This window comes from Tympanuchus pallidicinctus, unplaced genomic scaffold, assembly GCF_026119805.1.
Source record: "Tympanuchus pallidicinctus isolate F22 unplaced genomic scaffold, pur_lepc_1.0 scaffold2, whole genome shotgun sequence".
Classification (NCBI taxonomy): Eukaryota; Metazoa; Chordata; class Aves; order Galliformes; family Phasianidae; genus Tympanuchus; species Tympanuchus pallidicinctus.
The window spans coordinates 20,107,411-20,129,886 of record NW_026294721.1 but is presented as its reverse complement, the minus strand read 5'-3'; the positions used below and the strand labels follow the sequence as shown (position 1 = coordinate 20,129,886).

General features: G+C 33.0%; 1 protein-coding gene across 6 annotated transcripts in view; it reads left to right on the top strand.

Annotated features, from left to right (window-relative positions):
• ARAP2 (ArfGAP with RhoGAP domain, ankyrin repeat and PH domain 2) overlaps window positions 1-22,476 on the top strand; it is a 115,288-nt gene that overhangs the window by 77,719 nt on the left and 15,093 nt on the right. For 5 of the 6 annotated variants that reach the window (XM_052681805.1, XM_052681801.1, XM_052681802.1 and 2 more), the window contains 9 exons: window positions 1,540-1,752; window positions 3,384-3,489; window positions 4,663-4,810; window positions 5,594-5,662; window positions 7,792-7,866; window positions 8,930-9,047; window positions 12,843-12,971; window positions 18,072-18,211; window positions 21,309-21,391. In XM_052681805.1, coding sequence (XP_052537765.1) covers window positions 1,540-1,752; window positions 3,384-3,489; window positions 4,663-4,810; window positions 5,594-5,662; window positions 7,792-7,866; window positions 8,930-9,047; window positions 12,843-12,971; window positions 18,072-18,211; window positions 21,309-21,391 — 1,081 coding nt within the window. Of the gene's footprint in view, window positions 1-1,539; window positions 1,753-3,383; window positions 3,490-4,662; window positions 4,811-5,593; window positions 5,663-7,791; window positions 7,867-8,929; window positions 9,048-12,842; window positions 12,972-18,071; window positions 18,212-21,308; window positions 21,434-22,476 lie in introns of all 6 variants that reach the window. The other variant, XR_008206450.1, reaches the window with a different exon arrangement.

The following is a 22,476-nucleotide window of genomic DNA, read 5'->3' as shown; positions in this document are numbered from 1 at the left end:
TGACTTGCTGTTTGCTTGAGTAAATGTTGCCAGTGTAATTTTCTATAGCATTAGATGATGTTAAGATTATGCCTGTGTCCTTTTCACTGCTGCAAATTAATCAGTTCTCTTGTGAAATGCTAAATATCTATCAACGTAGCACAAATTTATCTTCAGGATAGATGTGTCTATAACCTCTGTCAGTATGAGAAGGCCTAATTTATATTTCATTGATTGGAATCTGACTAAATTTTAAGTGTGACAACACTTCATTATCATAAATAGTTGTATCTGGGTTACAGTTGTTGGCTTAAACTAAGAAATAATGTTTTTGCTAAATTATTTTTCATCATTAGCGATATAAATTTTTCAAAGTATAATCTACACTGTTTCATGCACTGAAATGATGTTTAAACTAGGATAGAGGCATTCCCAACTTGAAAATATTGCTAATACATGTTCTAAATTAAAATACAATGTCTTAATACTTGTGTTTTTTTTGTTTGTTTTTTTTTTTAATTAAGTTTTCATTTATGTATAGTTTTTTTTTCTGGATCAAAGTTACTGGATGTTATACTATTCACTTGGAAGTTGAGAGTTATATGTTACTTGTAGACATACATGTTTTTTTGTTGTTGTAATGAAGGCTATGAATTTGTTTATGTCCTACTCATGACAGACACTATCAGGTCCAACAGTTGTTCCTGACAGTAGCAACACAAAGACAGTATCTAATGGTAGTGCTTGTGGGCATTGCAAGAAAAGTGAATTGCAGGGCATAAATTCATAGGTTTTGACAGAATACTTCTTTTGACAACTACATAAGGAAGGCAATGTTTCGTACATACTGATTTTCTTTTTCAAGAAATGTGGAGAAATACAGTAAAATCTTGTACAAAGAGAAATAGAGGAACAGAATCCACATAAAATTTCCACAAGTATTAAAAAAAAAAAAGTTTGACTACTTTCATATGCATAATTGAAGGTAGTCTCTGCTGTGTTTTAGACTACGATTTTTTTAATTTAATTTTTTAAATTAGCCTTGATATTTTCAGCCATTTATTAGTTGCTGCATAGTGTCTTCCTTGACTTGAGAAAAATCAGAAGAAACAGTAATTGTTTCTAGTAATCTTGAGCTTTCTGATAGACAGATCAGTAGGAAAACAAAATAGTGTGAGTACTGATAACAAATAATGTAACTAATAACTGTGCTGAATCAGTATCAGCCGTTGAAACTTCTTTCCTGCACTGTCTTTTCAGACCATAGATTTGGGAAGTACTGAAGAGATCTGGGTAGTTGAGCTGCATGTAAAACATTCCTGAAGTCGTGGCCCAAGGCTTGATTAATTTTACGATGTGTATATTTACAAATATAGACTTGTTAGTGTTCTCACTAACCAAGTATGCAAAAAGTCCAAAAGACACTAGTGATCTGTAGAAATGTGATCTGTTTGACAAGCCAGATGCACTTTTCATGTAAGAAGGTTTGGAATTTCTAAAAGAACATGCAATTTTACAGATATTTATTTCTATATTCTATCCTGCATTTCTATTGCCTAGGTTTAGGTAGCAAGCATATATACCTCAAGAATGGCAACTCATCCAATGTGGCTGAACTGCTGGAAAGTTTTAAAAAAGATGCAAGGAGTGTTAAACTGAGAGCTGGAAAACATCGACTTGAAGATGTGACTGATGTATTGAAAAGCTTTCTTTCTCAAATAGATGATGCAATTCTCACTAAGGAACTCTATCCGTTCTGGATTTCTGCATTAGGTAATATATTAAATAACACTCAATGCAAGAAAGGTTGTTTGCATGTACTCAAGTATGAGAGTTTTGTTAAATACTTGCACCGTATGCTTAGAGATGCATATGAAAAAACAAGGTGGAACATTACTTTCTGCATTACAACATTGAAATAGTATAGGCCCACTGATTGCTTGACTAGCTTTATTTTTGAAAAGGATGATTAATTTCAAGCTTAATTTCAAGCATATGAAGGTTTCTCCAGTATAAGTTAGTATAAGTTTGGGAAATTCAACTACAAATATTGATCTTTCACCTTATTTGAACAAATTAATGGAAGAAATACTAATTTATTTACTGACAATAATATTGTTAAAAAATCATATCTGTAGCAGTTTAGATGTTAGCTCTTTTGTGAAAGTGCATAGCAGCGTCACACTGATTTAGCTTCTAGATTTGTGCATTGGGCTAAAAATTGTGCATTGGGCTCCATCTTTTAGAGAAGAGAATCCTGTCCTTCTTTACAAAAGTGTCTTGCACAGTACTTGTGGGAAGATTGAAACCTCTAGGAAAATAGAGTATATCACCTTTAAACTGTTTGTATTTTTTCCCATGTCATTCAGTAAATACGGTTAGCTCAGTAGTTACTTTAGAGTATTAGCAATCACCTGGAAGAGATTGGAGGAATTCTGCAGATTTTCTTTTCAGAAACATGAGAAAAACAATGGCAGAGTAGAAAATGTTATAAATAAATAAATAAATAGTCATACTACATTAACTAAACAATTGCCCCAAGCAGGATTATTCTCCATAGCCTCTGTGCTATATTCAGCACAGAGAGGCAGACACAAAGGGATATGACTGTGTCTCAGATACTGGATACAGTACTGGAATTCTTGTTTGCCATTGTTCAGCTTTGTGCACCTTATTTTCTGCCATTCTCCTTTCCTCTCCTCTTATTAGTCTTTTATTTTTAAAACTTTAAACTGATTTGGACCTGAGGACATTTCTCCAAATTTATAACAACAACAACAACAACACAGATGAAAAGATATTTTTTTCCTCAGCTCTGGATACTTTTGGAAGCATATATTTTTACAAGGGTTGATGTAATGTCTCCTACTTTATCATCTTGGTCCATGATGCCAGCGGTGGATGTTGGTGGTATGGCAGTAGAGGTTCCTTCCCACCACTATTCCATTACATTTTGTTGCTATGTGACAGATAGCAGCAGAGGAGCAGTCTGACAAAATGGTGTCTGACATGGAAGTATGTATGGAGCAAAGGTGTGTCATTTAGTTTATTGATGCAGAAAAAATTGCATCCTTTGATGCTTATCAACACTCAGTGAACATTTGTGGAGACCAAACAATGGATCTGAATGCTGTTAGGCAGAGGGGGGTGCATTTCAGCTGTGGCGATGGTGACAGTGGGTCTGTTGGTGAAGATTTTCATGAGCCCAGTATGCAGTCTCTTATTGCTGATCTTCTTTCCTTGAACTAACATACAATAATAAATTATTGGTATTGTCTTCACAAAGAAAGGGATTGAGTAAATTACAATTTAAAATAAGTAGATGATGCAGACATAGTTCATGAGAATTGTTGATGATTTTTAGTACACGTTGTTAAGGCTCAGTAATTGTTATTTTCTGTTAGATATGCAAAATGAAAAGGAACGCGTGATGAAGTACGGAGCTTTTATTCGTACACTCCCACCAGTCAATAAGGCAACTTTGGCTGCTTTAATTGAACATCTTTACAGGTAAATGTAAATAATGCACTGTAGCAGAAAAATTCCTGGAATGCATAATTGAATATGAATAAAATGAATACCACCATGAATAAAATGTGGATCACTTCATCAGCTCGTAAGCATCAAGAGCTTATCTTGTAATTATTAATAATATTCAATTACCTTTAACTTATAATGTCTCTTTGGTTATATTTTTAGTAATAGGTAACTATAAATATCAACAATATGGAAATGTCTTATAGTGATAGGGGGCTGTCAGTATTTGAGTCCAAGAACTTCTTTAGATGATTTTTTTTATTTATTTTTTTTTTTTTTCACCCTAGTCTATTTGTTTTCCAGGAAGGTATTGCAATTTTTTCTTAAGATAAAAAGATTTTTTGGGGTGAAATGTCCTTCTCCCCAGTCTATACTGGAAATGACAATTTTCAAATTTAGCTCTCTGTCAAACATTTAATCATTTTACTTCACAACTGCAACTGCGATAATCAAGAGAATATTCAAATTATTCCTGGTAAAGTGTTGTGAGTAGAAAATGTGAAAACCTTTTTTTTTTTTTTTTTTTTCTGTACTCAGAGCAATTACATAGTAGATATTTAAAAACTATTTATACAATTACTAAATCGACTGTTACTTTTACTAGGATAAGGATTACACTAAGTATTGTAGTTAATGATTTTTCTAAGCTTATTCAGTTCAGATACTGATTAAAATGTTCTGAAAGCAGTTTGTATATATTTTAATAAACAGGCAAAATTCTGTTAGCTTACAAAGGAGAACATCTTATGTAAACTACAGTATGAAGACGTAGATCTGAGAACTTCACTGCATGTACAGAAACTAAAGAATTCCTAATTTATTTCCATGCTTTTGTTGCTCTAAGGTGATTGGTTTATAGGATATACATAAATAAATAATGTAACAAATGATTTTGATGCTGCTCAAGGTGCAGATACAAAGCATATGTTTTCTTTCCGTAATGAGCTGCAAGATAAAGAATATAAAGAGGTAAATAAAAAATGTAATAGATTACACTAGGTTTTTCATTCCTTTATTATTATTATTATTATTATTATTATTATTATTATTATTATTATTATAATGTTCTTCATATTCTCTAGAGGAGCACTGAACAGCTAAAGGAATAATGGGATCATCTAAATATATTTATTTCTCCTTCAACAGGGTGCAGAAATGCTCTGAAATCAATCATATGAACCCTCACAATCTAGCCCTGGTGTTTTCTTCTTGCTTATTCCAAACTAAAGGCCAGACTAGTGAAGAAGTCAATGTAATTGAAGATCTAATTAAAAATTATGTGCAACTTTTTGATGTGGGTATCTTTATATAAAGTGTTTTAATTGCTCTGCTGTTAGGCATGCTAAAATATAGAAATGTCCTTAATGTTAGAGATGATCCTGGAGTTGGTTACACTGTCTAAAGATTTGCAGTGTTACTGAACTCTAATTCAGTGGATGTATTTTACTGTTTGCTTTAAATTTTATTTCCCAAATGTCTTAGCCTGTGAAGGAAAGACTACATTTATAGAATTACTGTGAGCGATTTTTTCCCAGGATGGTGCACACTCTTGCTGCTGATGATTGCTAACAATCTTAAGAGAACTTTGAGATGATAACTATTAAAAGTAACACTTTCATTCAGATTTTATACATTAGTCAGAACTGAAGCATAGAAGAATTATGTTTTTAGTGTTTGAGCTGTGATTGCAATAAGAATTTTAGAGGAAATAAATTTTGGTTCCTTAGGCCTTGAGTGTGCACTGAATCCAGCTGGATTTTCAGCAGCAATTAATCTCAGCCACTTTGGCTTAGACTGTCACTGTAACATTTTGCTTGGCAATTTTTTCATGAAGCCCTCTCTCTTTTAAAATGGTAAAGTTCATAGTAATGATCACATCAATGAAATAGTCCTTCTGATGGACAGAATATTTTATAGTGTTTCCCTAAGAACATGATTACTAGAAGTAATAAATACCTAATTTTATATTCTACTTGCATTTATCAGTTTATTACATTGTAGTGTTTTCTAGTTAATGTTATAATTTTTATGGTAGTTTGTAATCATTAATTAAATAAAACTGTTCAATTTTAAACAGGTAAATGAAGACCAGATCAAACAAATGGATATAGAGAACAGTTTTATTACCAGATGGAAAGACACTCAGGTAAGTGGCAAAACTTTAATGCAATGCAAATGCTTCTAACAAAGAATGTTTTGTTGTTTATAGGTTTATATACTTCAATTTATGTAATGTAAATTTCTAAGTTTGTATAGTGACTAGTGTTGTTAACTGCAGAACTGAGGGAAATAAAAATGAGGCATGAACTGATAAAGTAGAATGGTTTTTGTAAAGCAGACTTTGCAATTATTCCAGTGTTCAGGCCAGAACATAACTTGAAGGTTGTTACATGCTTTTCAGTGCTTCATACGCTAGATAGAAATGATCAAAATGTCTAAGTATGAAGTCGGAGACCAATTTTAAACATACATATTAAAAACTTTCAATTTTATGTTAATAATTCTATTATTTCATGGTGTTTTCATTGGTTTCTACAATAGAATTATCCCCAGGCTGGTGATACAGTGTTCAGAGAATGACTGAACCAAATTTCTGCTGAAGGCCTTAAAGTTCTTACATCTGAAATGTCACTGCATTCCAGGTGGTACTTCATTAGCTCTCTTCATTTTTTGTCCACCATATCTTTAGGCCAGCTGTTTCTGTTTGCAGCTGTAATTTACAGTACATTTTCTCTCCATACAGTTGTTTACATGAGCCCAGTCAAATGTCAACTTCATTCATTTTTCAACCTTTTTTCTGTAATACCATCTGAAAAGCAAATTTTAAAACTAAATGAGCTTTTTTTGAGTCTGTGCCACTATAATTAAAAAGCTTTCTTAAAAGTAGCTTTTCAATGTTTTTTTTTTTCACAAATGTTTCCATTATTTTTCTATTTGCAGGGGCAAAACTAACTTTAAAGTCACCATTTTCCATAATGTTAATGTTCTTCAGAATTGAGCGATGCCATTTATTTTTCTGTGGAAATGTATCTTCTCTAAATTAGTCAAAATATATCCCAAAGCCTACCTGTTTTTATTATTTTCTCCATAATTTATTCAGCATATGATGCAGATTTTGTTTTCCCTAGGCTTTATCTTCAACTTTGCTATGAATACTCTTCTCAGAATTGACACAAATTGATATTCTTAAAGAATTAATGATCAAATTAACATTATCTTGGTAATATTAGTAAAATGATATGCTTGCTGAAAGGCTCTATCAGGTAGCTAAAAGGCTACCTTAGTTTTTCTTCCCTGCTCTGATCATCATCTTTTTTTCTTTTTTTTTGAAAGTATTTTTAGTACTGGGATGAATTACAGTCTTTGGAAGGGGTGCTTATGATTATATTGCAAAGGAACATGAGCAGGAAAAGAGCTAGACATTTTTAACTACAGAAAATTAATTTCTCATCCAAGTCTTATTGCCGTAGTTGAGCAACCTGGTAACAAGAAAATACAGAATTTCTTTCATAAATCAGCTTTTTCTCCTTAATTGTTAAATGCTGAATTTTCTGACATCTGTATTTCTTTGTAAGATTCATGTTATTACACATTCTTTGATTGAATTTGTTGCTACTAAGTATATTAAACTATTTTATGTTATGTCGTATACTTGCTTTGTCATCTAATTACTGCATATTGACTACTTAACATAGAAGTTTGGATATTTGGTCCAACAAATTTAAAGAGAGAACTTTAATGGAGATTGATACCAAGAACATGTATTTTGATTCCCCTTTTTAAGTACGTAATGACATGTATTCATTGTAATCAATAATAATAACTGTAGACTTCACAGTAATGAGTTCTGATTATCTGAATTTGTGCAAATGGGTTTAGGAATGGAATATTCTGGTATTAGTAACTTTTCTTCTCATTTTTAACAGATTCATTTTATTTTGGGACTGCTTCCCATCCTTTTCCGTCTTAAGTTCTGTTTATCTTTTTTGGTAATGAAGTGAGCTTGGCTAAAATTTGCTTTTAAATATGATTATATTGGGTTTAGTCGGGGTTTAGATTTTTCCTTTGAATCTGAGAAATATGATTTCTTTCACTTCACTAATGAATGTCGTACAGATTTTTCCACTAGACTCAGCTTTGGGAGTCTTTTGTAGATAAGGGGTGTTACGTTCAAAACCTGCTAGCACATCTTCTAAGTAATCAATGCACTTTCCCAGATTAAAAGAATATTGAATATTTTCTGATTTTTTTTTTTGTCACTATGTATTATTTTAGGTTTCCCAGGCTGGAGACCTGCTGATTGAAGTTTATGTAGAAAGAAAGGAGCCAGACTGTAGTATTATAATCAGGGTGAGTGTATAAAAGGGATTTTTACCAAACACTTTCTCATACTGCCTTCAAAATAATTTTCATACATGCGTATATAGTTGCATTAAAAGAGTATGAATTTATATATATCAATGTTCTTTTAAGAATCTTTTTTTATTTAATGTGTTGCCTAAATTTTCTTAAGACCTATTAAGCATTTTTAAAGAAAATGTTATAATACAGTTTTAGAACAGACATACTCTCCTTGGGTTTTACTGGAGTACACAGTGGTATATAGTTCTGTGCTGCGGGCTTAGAGCTGTGAGAAGAAAATTAAGAAGTATGCAGTGAATACTGGTTTTATTCAATACTAAAAGACCATTTAAATTACCATCCTGGTGGGATTTTTGTTTGTATGGTTGTTTTTTTTTGTTTGATTTTGCTGGTGACTACCTGCCTTGCTAGAGTGCTGAAAAACCAAAACTTGCTACTTAATGTAGTTGAGATTTTTCAGTCTGGTGTTTTACAGACATATTTTAAATGCACTCGTGTCCATTTAGTAGTACTCTATTGTTTGGATAATGATAGATATGGTCAAATGAAAGTAGGGCAGTATCTTTCCTTGCCCTTTGAACTTTTTATTTCCATTTTGTTCAGCACATGATTCTCAAATGTATATGTATATACTACATGATATAAATATGTGCAACATTTATGTATGCATATACATCAAAAGACTGCATTTTTGTGGATTTTGTTTTTTTTTTAATTACTTCGTTACTAACATAATTTTAATAATTTTTTTTTACTAACCTTTATTGTCGTTCTTTCCATACTTAGAAAAAAATACCCTAGGTTGTTTTTTTTTTTTTTTTTTTTTTTTTTTAAAAAGTGTTTAAAAAAGAGTTTAAAGTGATGAAAATGATACCATTTGCATGGTACAGAATATAGAAGGCATTCTGTAGTCAGAAAATAGCATGAATTTCCAACTCTGTGTATCTGTTTTGTTTTTTTTTTCTTCAGCAAATTTTGTGGAAGATTTGAAGGGAAAACTCAGAAAATGGTAATTTTAATGCATTGCAAATTGACTGAATTTATGTTACAGGTATCGCCTTTGACAGAAGCAGAAGAATTAACTAATGATATTTTAGGAATAAAAAACATTACTCCCAACAAAGATGATATCTGGGCCACTTTTGAAGTACTTGAAAATGGAGAACTAGGTTAGTGATGCATATTCATTAAATTATTATTATCTTTCAACATATAATCAAAAGGTTAAAGAGCTATTAACTTTTTTTTAATAATTATAGATATTATTTATTTTATTAGAGATAATCTTCAAATAGCAAGATAGCAATTTTTCTGTTATTGTTAAGGCATCTTATTCTTTTGAATTCTCACTAATGTCATCTGATTTAAAAAATGCATATGTACCCGAGGGACAGAAATATGCTTTTAGCAAAAATCAACTTCTGTTAGTACTTTAACTAAGTTGCTTTTAGTATTATTTCCATGCTCCAGAAGTGGACTGTGGACTAATCTATTTCTGCACTGGAGGTAGCTATTTTCAAGTTCAGAAAAATCTATTAAAAAATAGAAAAAAAATAACATAGATTGAGTATTTTTGTTCTTTATCTTCGTATATACTTACTAGTAAATCTAAAGAGGTTATAATATTCTTGATGCACTCAGTCTTGACCTTGGCAGCATCAATAATGGGAATGAAAATGTATTCTCCATTTATTTTTTTTTTTCAACTAAATGATCCTGGCATCTCTTGCGTGTTACAGTCTTGTGGTGTGCTGTGTAGACTTGTAACACAGAGTTCATTAAATTGTTTATATATGTGGGTGTCAACTGACAAACAATGCTTATCTTTGCAAGTGTCCTCATGATTCCTATGAGACCCCTAAAAATGTTATTTATTTTAACTGAGTAATGGAAAATAATTGAAAAGGGAGTTCAACTTTTGTAAACTTGCTGTATAACACTTATAAGCAAATGAAAACTAAAGGTGATATGGTCAAGAGAAGTTACTAAGAAGTACAACAGACAAACCTTTTGGTACATTCTTGAGATATCTGCATGTAGCAATCAGTATTTTCATGTAGCCTTAAAAGATATTCTAAGCTAATATCTTCTCAAGATTGGCAAAATTAGGCTTACAGAGATACTCTGTAGTATATATATGTATATAGGACTGTCAGTGTTGGTAGGGTGTTAGTGTATCCCACTGAAATAAAAGAGATTTATGAAGCAAAGTTGAAAATGACTAGTACTAAATACTAAAAGTGAAACAAAAAATACAGCAAACTCAATAAAGCACTAATTCAGTATCTCTCACCAGTCTAGATTATTGTGGATTGTAGATAGTTTTCCTCATGGATCCCTCTGTGGTAGAATCAAAGTGAAATAAAATGAATAATGAATAAATAAAAATGAGGGTTCTATGACTGAATGTACCAGACTTTCAAAAGGCTGAAAAAGAAATGAGCTAATAGAGAAAGATAGCTACTTGCAATCTTTGATTCAAATTTGGCACTGAATAACTAAAACAGTAAATCTTTCCTACTTCGTTTCTCTTGTGACATTGGTCATTTAATTGAGAGTTACATAATCAAATGCATTTACAAGTATTTTGAATATTTGATATGACAGGATAGAAACAATACTTGCTTATTTTACTCAAATGTACATCAGTTACCATAGTGTCTTACAAGCAGAAAATAAATTTCTGTGAGAATTCCTGCCATAATCTGGTACCTGTCTGGTACAGGGTGATATTTGGTTCCTTTTGCTTAATCCCAAAGTTTTCTGAAAGTTACTTTACTTTAGTTTTCCTGAAATGTCTTTTAAGATATACTGCCCTGGAGATGAACCCTGAGAATTCAAGGAAATTAGATTCTTGTATTTTCTAAAAAGTAATTTTCGCCTGATATTTGTTGCAATTTCAGACTAAAATGACTTGTTTGGGATATTTGCTAGCTTATGATGACCTAAGTAAAAGGTTAATTGGATGCATGTGTTGGCTGCTTGCTGTTCAAAATACTGAAATTGTGGTATTAAAAATCAACTAAATTATTTGCATATAGAAAATGTGAAATAATTGATAATTTTATCTAACCTAATGCACAAAGTTTAATACCATATGCTGTTATGAAATAAGATGTATATTTCTTTTAGTAAATTGTACTTGATGGATAGCTTGTAAATGAGCTGGTTTGCCAGTAAAGTAGCTAATGCATTTCAGCTTGATGATTTATGTACTGTGTAATCCATGATGACAGATGGTCTTAAATGTAACTATAAATAAAACAGTAGGTGTTTACTCTGGGAATGCTGGTGTTCTAGGAAGTTGTGGTGAATTGCCAGTGTTTCCTGCTGCCTTTGATTTCCAAAGTTACTCTCCTTAAAATAGATTTTTCCTCTGTTGTACAAAGACAACAAGTTATTTTGACTTCAGCACATCAAAGAGACAACAGTTTCCCAAAAGTTGAAATGAAATTAAAAATTTGGACCATTTAAAACAAAAGAGCCAGAAGAAATGGAGTTATAAAATGGTTGTTGAGAAAGTATTTTTGTTAGGCTGTCTTGTTTTCAAGTCTGCATAATAAAATCTGGCTATAAGTGATATAACAAACATAGTTAAGTTGTTTAAAATTGCCTTGTATGTGGCTGATACATTCTAGAGCTATGGTGTTTGGGTAAATGTTTTGCTAGAATGTGGTGCTGGACAGTCCCAGAGCAGCTGGTGACATTTCATCGCATTCATCCTATCAGAAGTGATAAATGAGATTATGGCACCTTACTTTTCCTGTTGACTACCAGGAGATACAGGGCTAGACTGCTTGACTCTACACAATAATGTCACACAGGTGTGCTTTTCCAGGAGTTGCATTCAGGTCTTCTCAGGGCTTGACCCACATTAGATGTGAGAAGGTGGGACCTTAGAACTTGAGGAAAAATCTGCCTTAGGGGAGAGAAGGACTCTTGCATCCACTCCTCTAAGTTGTGACTTGCAAAGCCATTGTCAAATCTTTGTGCTTTCCATAGATTATATTCTGTGCTTACTGCATGCCAGCTTGGTCGTGTGCATGGAAACAGTTACAGTGGTACTGTACAGAGGGAGGTTCTGCCATGCAGCCTCCCTAGATCTGTATCAATGTGTGTAATGTGATACATGAGGCTGCAGTGTGTGTGTCATGTTCACAATTCTGCTTGATTTGGTAATGCAAATTTAGGGGCTATTTGCGAAGTGTTTCCAACATTCATTTGGTTTATAAATGAGTGTTTTGTATAGAGTACTGGTTGGGCTTTTGTGTCACTGGTGTTTCTATGAAAGGGTCTCAAAGTTGCTTTTTTTTGGATGAATCGTACAACAAATGTATGTCTCCACAATTCAAGTGTCTCAAAAAGGGAGAAAAAGATCTCTTGTTCTTCCCCTCCAGTTAAAGGAATGAAGCAAAATCAAGCGTCTGTCTCAATCTGCTTTGATTGTTAACACACAGTGTAGTCTATGTGGGAGGGTATTTTAATTTATTTTTTCCACTGTGCTCTGAATACTCTGGCTTTTTTTCAATTGCAGAACATTGAGAACTATGACAATTCATTTCTGTATAAAGCCCAGACCAACAAAGCCCATTATAGCCCATTATGTCTCTCGATACTGTCTTACTGTTTATATATGCCCTGTAATAATATCTAACTTTTGCGTTTGTTTGAAAGCAGCATTTTAGCACCTTTACTGAAGGAAAGACTAAAAACTAAACACAAAAGAATTGCTGAACACCTGACTTCTGCTTGTTCAATTTAGTATTCATTACCTATGCAGATCCTGCCTGCAAAGGTCTTGCTCCAGAAAGTCAATGAAGTGCTTAATTGTCTTATTTTGAGAGCAGATTTTCTGCTGTTCTCTTATTACCTGAATGATGCAAACTGTGAATTTGTAAATTCTAAGGGCCTATAGTTTTTTTTATTTAAACTTTTTTTTTTTTTTTTTTCTGGAAACTTTTCAGAACGTCCACTGCATTACACAGAGAATGTTCTAGAACAGGTTCTTCACTGGAGTTCACTACCAGAGCCCGGCACTGCATATCTGATAATAAAGAGATTTTTAACAGCAGACATGATGAAACTCTACAATGGTATGTATTTTTTTTATTGAATATCCTTGTGTCTGTACAGGAAATGAAAATTCTTTCATAATTGTTTCATAGAAGCAAAATGTCCCAGAACATCTGAATCACCAGTATTTTATAAAAGCTTGTGCTTCACTAACAGTTGTACTGACTTCCTTTTAAAACAGAGAACCAAAACCATACATAATTTCTGCAAATGATGCATGCCATGTGAACATACATGTGAGCTGAATGTATGATTTCTGTTTACAATTTGTGAATGTGTTCACAGTCCTTCCACATAAATACTGAACTTTCTATCGGTGGACTAGATACATGCATGTATGCGTAGTGTGTGTTATATATTAAACATAATTGTTTCTATTATGTAATCTGATGCCTCCAAACTAATTTGAGTAACATAAGCAACTAAATGATTTTTGTACAGCATGTGGCTGTTTGAAAGGATGAAGAACTAGACCTGGCACTTGAAAGGAAACACAGCTCAAATGTAAATCCCAATTTTCTACTTTATGAGCTACTCCAGTGATACTTTTCTTTTTTTTCGTGTTTTATCTGGAGTTAGATCTCCCATCTAAAAACATTCAGCATTTAATTTGAGGGAAGCAGTTCAGAAGTTCAACATGCACAAAAATGACTTTTCTGTTTTCAAGCAGTTGAAATCTGTATGCTGTCAGTAAAGCATGCGATGGTTCACCATAAAAAGAAATATTAATTTTTCCATCAGTATGTCTGTTATGTCTTCAAGAAGTAAAAGTTATGCTGTTATGCTTATTCTTCTGAAAGTAATAGCCTTCTCTCATCATTCTCTTTTCCACAGATATGAACAAACCTTAACAAGTATGTTATTCATGGCTTTTATATTGGAGTTTCACTATCTCTAAATGTGTTGCAGCTGATAGTGAATAGAGTGAAATAGCCTACTTCATTAAAAGCTTGATATATGAACTCCCATCACCTCACTATGTGTTGAGGAATAATCAGTAAAAGGAAATGGGTTGTAAGGAATGTGTGTGAACTACTGTTCTAAGAAACACATAAGTATGAGGCTAGTGTCTGAAGTTCAATTTACAAAATGTAGTACTATCTAAAGGGGAGAGCTGACATTTGCCCACCTTCTTTTCCTCCTGCTTTCTATACCCATTTGTTCCCCCAGTCCATCACAGTAATTGAGTTTGAAGCAATTCTTTTCAGTTTGACCTTAGTCCAGACACACCGGCTTTTGATGACTGCGTGTTTACGTTTATTGGTTCCTTTTTCTAGTCTTAAAATAATTAAAATCTTATTTATTAAATTTCTGCCATATTGCAAACTTCCAGTATTGATCTCAGAGTAACCTCATGTACAACAAACATGTTTTCTTGAATATGAAATCACTATTCTAGGGAGCTTTTATGTGGTGAACAGATTTTAATTTCTAAAGCTTTAATTTCTTAAAATGCTTCTTACTATGAGAAAATAAAAATGTTTAAAATACAAATAGTTCTATAATCATTGTATCTTGTAGAGGTTCCGAGACTAGTTCCTAAATTTGCTCTGAAATATTAACAATAATGAGCAGCTAATGCACAGATTCACTAGCTTCAGCAAGGCAATGTATGTATTGTGTAGGCAAAATTGCCTAGAAGATCGGAATCAATAATTTTGTAGTTGCAGAAATTTACATGTTTATTGTTTCTGTTTCTAGTCTTGTACCTGTACATGCTGAAAACATATAAGCATCTATTTCAAGGCAAAAAGATGTCTTTAAATCAGCACTGAACTTCCATCACTAGACACTGTTAAAATGATAAAAGAACAGAATTAAGCCACTGGGGAAACAACTTCAGTTCCCGGAGGGAGGCAGCAGTCGTGGTTATGCTGAAGATCTCCTACGCAAAGTACACAAGAAATCTGCAGGCCAGTAGGGAGAATGATCTTGTCAGTCTTTTACCCTCTTTATGTAGATATTTTCTCATCACTAACTGACAGTTGGACTGAGTCCAGATGTTCAACTGCTGTTATTCATATTGTGGTTTTTATTAGTGAATTCAGCCCATACAAATGGACTACTGAGTTGATGGTTTTCTTCCTCTTCATTAAAATTCATAGGACTGTGATCACATTTACGTTTATAATTGAATTTGGTGAATTTTACTTTCTTCTGTGATTTGTATTAGAATCTTCATAAATTATGATACTTCTGACCTTTTTTTTTTCTGTTAATATTATTTCAGAGTTTTGTATCATCAGCATTTCTCTTCTAGAGAAATGATATTTAATGATATTTGAAGTAATGTTAGTTCAATAGTGAGCCTATAGAAGCAACTCTTTTAGCCTCATTTTATTCTGGCAACTTATCAGGGCCTTTCCTGTCAATGAAACTTTTACCATGTTTCCTATATGTAGTATACTTTGTCCTTTCTCTTAACTCTTTCACTCTTTTTCTCAATCTTAAACTGATTTCTCATGTTCTGCAATACCAAACGTTGTAGTGAGGTATAGATTTATATTTTTTCTTGTTTAGAGATCAGTTTTTCTTTTCATGGAAAAGAAATGGTTTATTCTTACTGATATGTTTCAGAATATTTGTTGTGAATTTTATACTTTCCTCCAAATCTTTACTTCTCTCCTGGCAATTTATTCTATAGCTTTTGATGCCTGTTGCAGAATCGCTGTCTTTGAAGTGCTGTTCTGCAGGGCAGGGTGTGCATTGCATTTTGGTATGAGAGATACTCTGTGCTGTGTAGTTCTATTTCGAGACCCTTTATCTTCTCCTTACCTGAATTTTTCCCATATTAAAGATGTATTTGTTAGAAAAATGTGAGGGAATGGATTCACTATAAAGTGTGTATAAAAGTACTTGATTTTTTTTCCTGGTAAAGAGTTGTATAATTTGAGTGGGAAGTGTTGATATCTGAGAACCAGGGGCTATTATTCAGAGAGATTCTCTGTAACACTTCAATACTGAATGTGAATCAAACCTGAATGGATTAAGTACCTCCAGTTCTTAGTAGCTGCAAAATTCTGGAAAGCTTCATGTTCTTTACAAAATTTATATCTGAAAAATAGATAGGATGTGGACTGATCATTTTAGATTTGTGTGTGGAATACTTCTGAGGAATACAGAAAACCATAAATCAGAGGAATATTTTTTCCTCTTTCAGGCTTTTACAGATCTTTGCAAGACTGAGTGTTCCTGGATTTGCTAAGGTGGGAATGCTAAAAAGTTTAGGTCTTGTTGATCATTTTGAGAGCTATGTGTAGAAATATAAAATATTCCAACTGGTAGAGCATTCTGCTTCTCTCACTTGGTATATTTAAAAAAAAAAAAAAAAAAAAAAAAAGCCTGCATTGGTGTGGATAAGGACTCATTTTCCACTCTGAATACCTCTGAATACGAAACAAATTCTCTTAGTGGCAGAGAGGAAATATGCTCATGTTTGTGTTTTTTTATTGTATGTTTGCACCGAGAGCTGAGGAAATCAGACTTTTGATTTTTTTGCATTAGATTCTGTCGTAAGCTAAAGAAAATAGTGGGAAATATTATGTTGAGATTTTCTTTTAAACGCAAAAATGCTGATTAGAATGTAGTTGATAAAAATCAAAGAAATTTAATACCTTTTAAAATTTCTACTATATTTTCTAAAGTATTTCTAAACTCCAGTTTGTGGTAAGATATAAGACAAGAGGGAAATAGATTCGCAGTTTTTAATTGTCTTTTGTCAATAGAGTTAATCAGAATAATCAGGTGTCTGAATCTGGATGTTACCTATTTACTTTTTGTGCATACACATGTGTGCATATAAAACTGTATTTAGTATGTATCTCACTATTTGAATGTTGGGGTCCTTCCTAAATAATTGTGTGGAAAAATTATCTACATGTTCTTCCAAGGGAGGACAAAGAATATAAATATTTAAATATAAATAATTAAAAACAGTATGAGATGCATTTGTCTTAGACTTTACTTTTTATGATCATTAGTGATATTTCATGCAATTTCTGATAATTGTACACTACAGCCAGACTGGCTTCTTAAGCATTGTTATTTGTGTAGTTTACTGTGTAATACTATTCTTCACATTGGAAAAAATATCTGTGGCAATAGGTTTAACCTACAGAAAAGTCATCTCTGTATTTTTCTAACTGATCAAACGAAAATGCATTTTGTTGTTTATATGATTGATTTATTTAAAACATTTTATTCTTATTTTTGAGATTACAGTGTGTACTATTTCACAATAATGGATATTTTTTGTATCTGTTTATCAAGTCCTAAGTGGAACCAGCTAATTGAATTAGGATGCTGTACTCCATATACTACATACTCTTTTTGCATCACAGTTTTGTTTACTAACTTGAAAGGAGTATGCTGTAAAAAAAACCTGCTAGTATCATAAGATTTCTAAGAAAATTTATTCAATAATTCAAAAATAAATGAATGAATTACGTACATCTAGAAAAATAAAATGAGTATTGATGGCCAAAATAAGTAGTAAGATTGTAATGTTTTGAGTGAAAGTTATTTGTTACCGTGTTAGTATATAGCTCCCTCTTAAAGATGAAATGTTGTCTAGAATGGAGGAGAAGACTTTATCTCCTTCTGGCTGCTCTTTCTTCATGCTGACAGTATGTTTCCAGCATGTATGAGTGTGTATATACATATAGGAAAGAACTGGAAAAAGAGAGGCACCTTGAAGTGGAATTAGAGTAATTTATATGTATTAGTAATGAGCTTCAGTAGTTCTTACTTTAATAAAAGCTTTTTATTTTTACAAAGTTTATTTATGAAGCAGACTACTGTCTTTATTTTAATATGTACATATACTAAATACATGTTTCTTTGTGTATTTTGTATACGTAGCTGCACATTCTTTTCTGAGAAGATCCTTTTAATTTATTTGGTGAATTCTTTCTGTGTTATCTTAGGAGTAAACATTAAAATACATTTCCTACCAATAATTAAAATCATTATGTTATTAAAATTTGAGTGCCATTATTACTAAAATCGAAGTGTAATTTTTGTCTTTTGATAAACACTAATACTGAGAGCACTTAAAAATAAAGTAGTTGTTTCCAATGTTGTAACAGATTCTAACAAAGAGTTTTTTACTTTCTTGGTAGAGAGAAATGTGAAGGGTAGTGTGAAAGCTGGCTATCTAAAGTACAAAGAAGAACCTTCAAAACTGCTGTCTGGAAACAAGTTTCAAGAGCGTTATTTTGTACTACGGGAAGGAAATTTGCTTCTTTACAAGGATATGAAGGTACAGTTAATTCTTCACTAGTTTAATCATAAATGCTGCCTTGAACTTTCTTTTTCATGTAGAAATGAGAAGACAGACAAATAGATGAATGTTTCTGATACTAAATGGCAGCTTTTAGTGATGTACAAGAATTTAAGGTCCTTATTTCAGAGACTTTAGTAAGAAGAGCAGCAATTGTTGATTTAGCTATTTTGATTATGCTATATTACTAGCTGTAAAAATGTTTATGAATGCTTACATTTCCTTGTGCTGTGAGTAAAATGAAAACCTCTGTAGATAGTGGTGTTAGAAGTAATATGAAGTTGGAACTGCATGCTGTTTTTTTTCTAGTGTCTCACAGATCTTTAGAGATCAGAAGCAACAGGAAACTTTTACATACAGATGTCACGAGTGAAGAAATTATAGGAAGTAACATCACTCATTATGCCAACAAAAGCTTCCCCTTCTTCCTGATAACATTGACTTTCCTCTTAGTTACTGAAAAACATGAACTTTTTCTACTGATGTGCTCTCAGGTCTGCAAAAACTGATCTTGATAGTAAGACTGAATCTTACTTACAGAATCTTTCTTATTTGCTTAATACCAAAATGGGTTCAGTTTTAAGTATTTAAAGGTATTTTTTTTAAAGAGTATAGAAAATTTATTAAACTATAGAACTAAATAACATACAATTTGAACTATGGTTTAAAAAAAATTTTTTAAGTTTGAAGAGCATTTATTTTTTATTGCTATTTTTTGCCCAACCGGCAAACATATGTGCCTTGCTCACCTTTATACAGTATAATAAGAGGTTTTTTTGTATGCTTGACATTCATTGTTAATCTAGTGGGAGGGGAGGGGGAAGTGTAGTCTTGATAATGTGGATATTATTCTAGTTAAAATGATCCCAGAATGTCAGGAATAGTGTATTGTAATTTATTGCTGACACTCAAATTGGTACACATATGAGAGTATACCAATAAGCCCGTCAAAACTTAATTAATAACTTGGAAAAAGTTTATGGTACAGTACAGTTATTGTACTACTTTATGATCTCCTTTTAGAGCCATGCTGATTCATAAAGCATTAAATTCCTAAATTGAGGTGGAAATTTTGCTGGCATTGCTTTTAAATGGCTTTATATTTTAAAATAAAAGAAAAGAGATACTACATGGAAAAATAATTTAAGTATATTTCTTTTTTTGAGAGAGAGATGTTCATCCAGCACTAGTAGTCTTGGTTAAATTCTATGTTATAGTCAGAAATGAATAGTAGAAAGAGATGACACTACAGATGGAAAAAATGGTATTTAATAAGATTGTGTGTAGTAAATAATTTATGAATTCTCATTAAAAACAAATTAAGATTATATATTCAGGTAGAGATGTATTCTGTTAAGTGTTTCTTCTGTTCAGTAATTATCAAAAAAATTTCTATGATACTTACGTTAGTTTGATTTCAAAGAAACCTCAAGGGATCCATGGTTTGACTTACTATTTTCATGTCAGGGCCAGAAATGAGGTCAGAATGAGTTGCTCAGGGACTAATCCAGTTGAGTCTTGAAATCTCCCAAGTACAGAGATAGCACAATCTCTTTGGACAGCCTGTTCCTATACCTGACTCTCCTCATGCAAAAGAAGTTTCTCTTCGTATTTGGTCTAGTTTCAAATTGACTTTCATTTTCCCACCATACGCCACTGCAAAGAGCCTTCTCTGTGTAACCTATCCAGACCTACTTGTGGGTTTTTGAAGCCATCTCTTCTCCCATCTGAACAAGCCAACCTGTGTCAAGCTCTCCATCCCCCAGACAATTTTGCGGCCATCTGCTGAAGTCACTCAAGAATGTTGATTCTTTTCTTTCATTGGGGGACCCAAAAGCAGATGCAGGACTACAAGAGCTAAGGAGAGGAGGAAAAACTCCAGCTACTTTGCAGTGTTATTGTGAGGTGTTCTTCCTTCTCAAGTACGGGATTTGAGGTTTATCTTTGTTCAATTTCCTAGGGCATGTTGGTTCATTTCTTCAGCCTCTGCAAATTCCTCATGTTCCCAAGTATATTGACTAGTCATGTAAGTTGCAGTGCAGGCTTATGATTCATTCCTCCATGTGATTGCTGTAGATGTTAAAAAGGACACAAAAGGCTACTGCAGTATTTCTCTTGTCACATAACCTCTCCCTTCTTCCACTTCCTGTATGCTGCCTTTTTGTGTGCTGGAGTTTCACTAGAACCACCTGGGCTACTCACCTGACAGTTGTTTTCCTGAGTATTGAGATGAATAGTTGATTTTGGCTAATGCTGTCCTTAAATACATTTCCTGAGTTTCTTTACTCCTTGAAGCTGCCTCCTCCCATCGACAGAACTCTTAGTTTCTTGAATAAGCCAAAACTTCTCTTCTTGGTTTGTTCTCTGCTAACTTTTCAATGTTATTCTTCTCAGAATCTTAAGTACCAGTATTTTGCAGTTGTTGTGATCAGTACTACCATCTGTATTTAGCAGATCCAGATTTGCATCAACCATTGTTGGCCCATTCAAACCAGTATCAAGAAACATTCCTGACACCCTCTAGAAATCTGCTGAACTGCTTGTGTCCTGCTGTGTTTCACTTCTATCAGACAACTTGGGGGAGAAAAGTCCTGTTCTCCCTTACACTGTAAAAGTTGGAATCTATTGTCCAGTCACTTTCTTCAGTTGTTTAAAGATTGATTTTTTTATTTTATTTTCTCATCTTGATTACGTGATCTGGAGTAAATACTATGATACTTGACATTCCTTGGAAGAGCTCAATTATTACAGAAGGCAGCCCTCCTTTCATCTTCCCTGACTGTATCTCCTGAAGAGGTTGCATCCATTCAGTGCAGCCCTCCATTCTTGTGACTCTTGCCACCACGTCTCTATTATTTCAATTGTTATAGTTTTACGACTTCATGTTGAGCTCAAGTTCTTGCTAATTAATCTTTTGCTAGTAGTAGTGACTGGCACCCTTTCTTAATGGGAAAGAAAGAGAGGAAAAAGCATAATGATCTATTAGAGAAGAGTGATTCAGTCCATGAGAGTTGTATGGCATTTTCTTCTTTTGTATGTTCCTGATACAATAATTGAAATCTTAATTTATTTGCAGGCTAGCAAACCTGAAAAAGTGTTGCCTGTCAACTCACTGAAGCTTTATCTTGGAGTGAAAAAGAAAATGAAACCACCAACAAAGTAAGAATAAAAATGAAAAGAAGCTAAATACCATGTAACAAGGTACTGTAGTGCCTTAGAGAAAAGGGAGCGTAAAACATTGTGGAACTGGAGAAAGTTGAGAAGCCATTTGAAGTATGCTATATTAAATTACCCTCCGTAATATTATTTGTTCCGATGTTATCTCTGTTCTTGTGTTCCATGTTAACTCTTCTGTACTAGGAAATTACTTTATTGATTGGCTTTTCTTAATCTTAAATGTATTATCTCTTGTGGATATGTTTGCTGCCAGCTCACTTAATTTTGGAGTATGTGCCCTGCATTTCATTGGTGGACACACATTCTTTGCATCAAGAAAAAGGGAAAAGAAGAAAAAAGCAATTAGTTGTGGCCTTTAGTGACAATCCCTGTTGTTCAGCAGAAGATTTCATTTTTCAGGACCCCTGTTATTTTTGATATTTCTCCTTCTTGATGAATACTACTGTGCCCTTTACAAATATCAGTGACTATGTCTCTGGAAAAGTGGAGTGAAAAATGACACCTGTTTTTTTCAGATGTTTCTAGTACTTCTTTCTTTAAAGCCTTGAGACACAGTGACAATAAGATTTCATACCAAGGGGATTCTAAGCAGACTGTACCCTGTAGGAGATTTGTCTAAACTTTTCCCTTACTGTTGGCATATCAAAATGCCCTCCAAAAAAGTCTGTAAATTTCAAACTGTAGTTATCTTGAAGAAAAAGTTGGTGGGGTTCAGTTTTGTGGGGCTTTTCATGTTTGATGTTGTTTTCCTTTTTTCAACAGGACAGCATGGGGAGGTGTTCTTGGGTGTCCTTTTTTTTTTTTATTTTTTATTTTTTATCTCTTTGTGTTTAATGCAGAATAAGTAGTTGAGTAGTCCAAAATAAAAAGGCAAAGGCTATGTAAATGAGTCTTTGCAGGTAGGCTATTTCTTTGAGGCTTATTTTCAGTCTGTTTAAACTCAGAATTTACAAAGTCTCTTCTAGAGCCCTAAGAGCATCTGGGTGTTTTTCTCCACATCAGAGACTTCATTGTGATTTCTTTATTGGACACTATCTTAGTAGTTGTTTTGCTTCCAACGGTTTTCA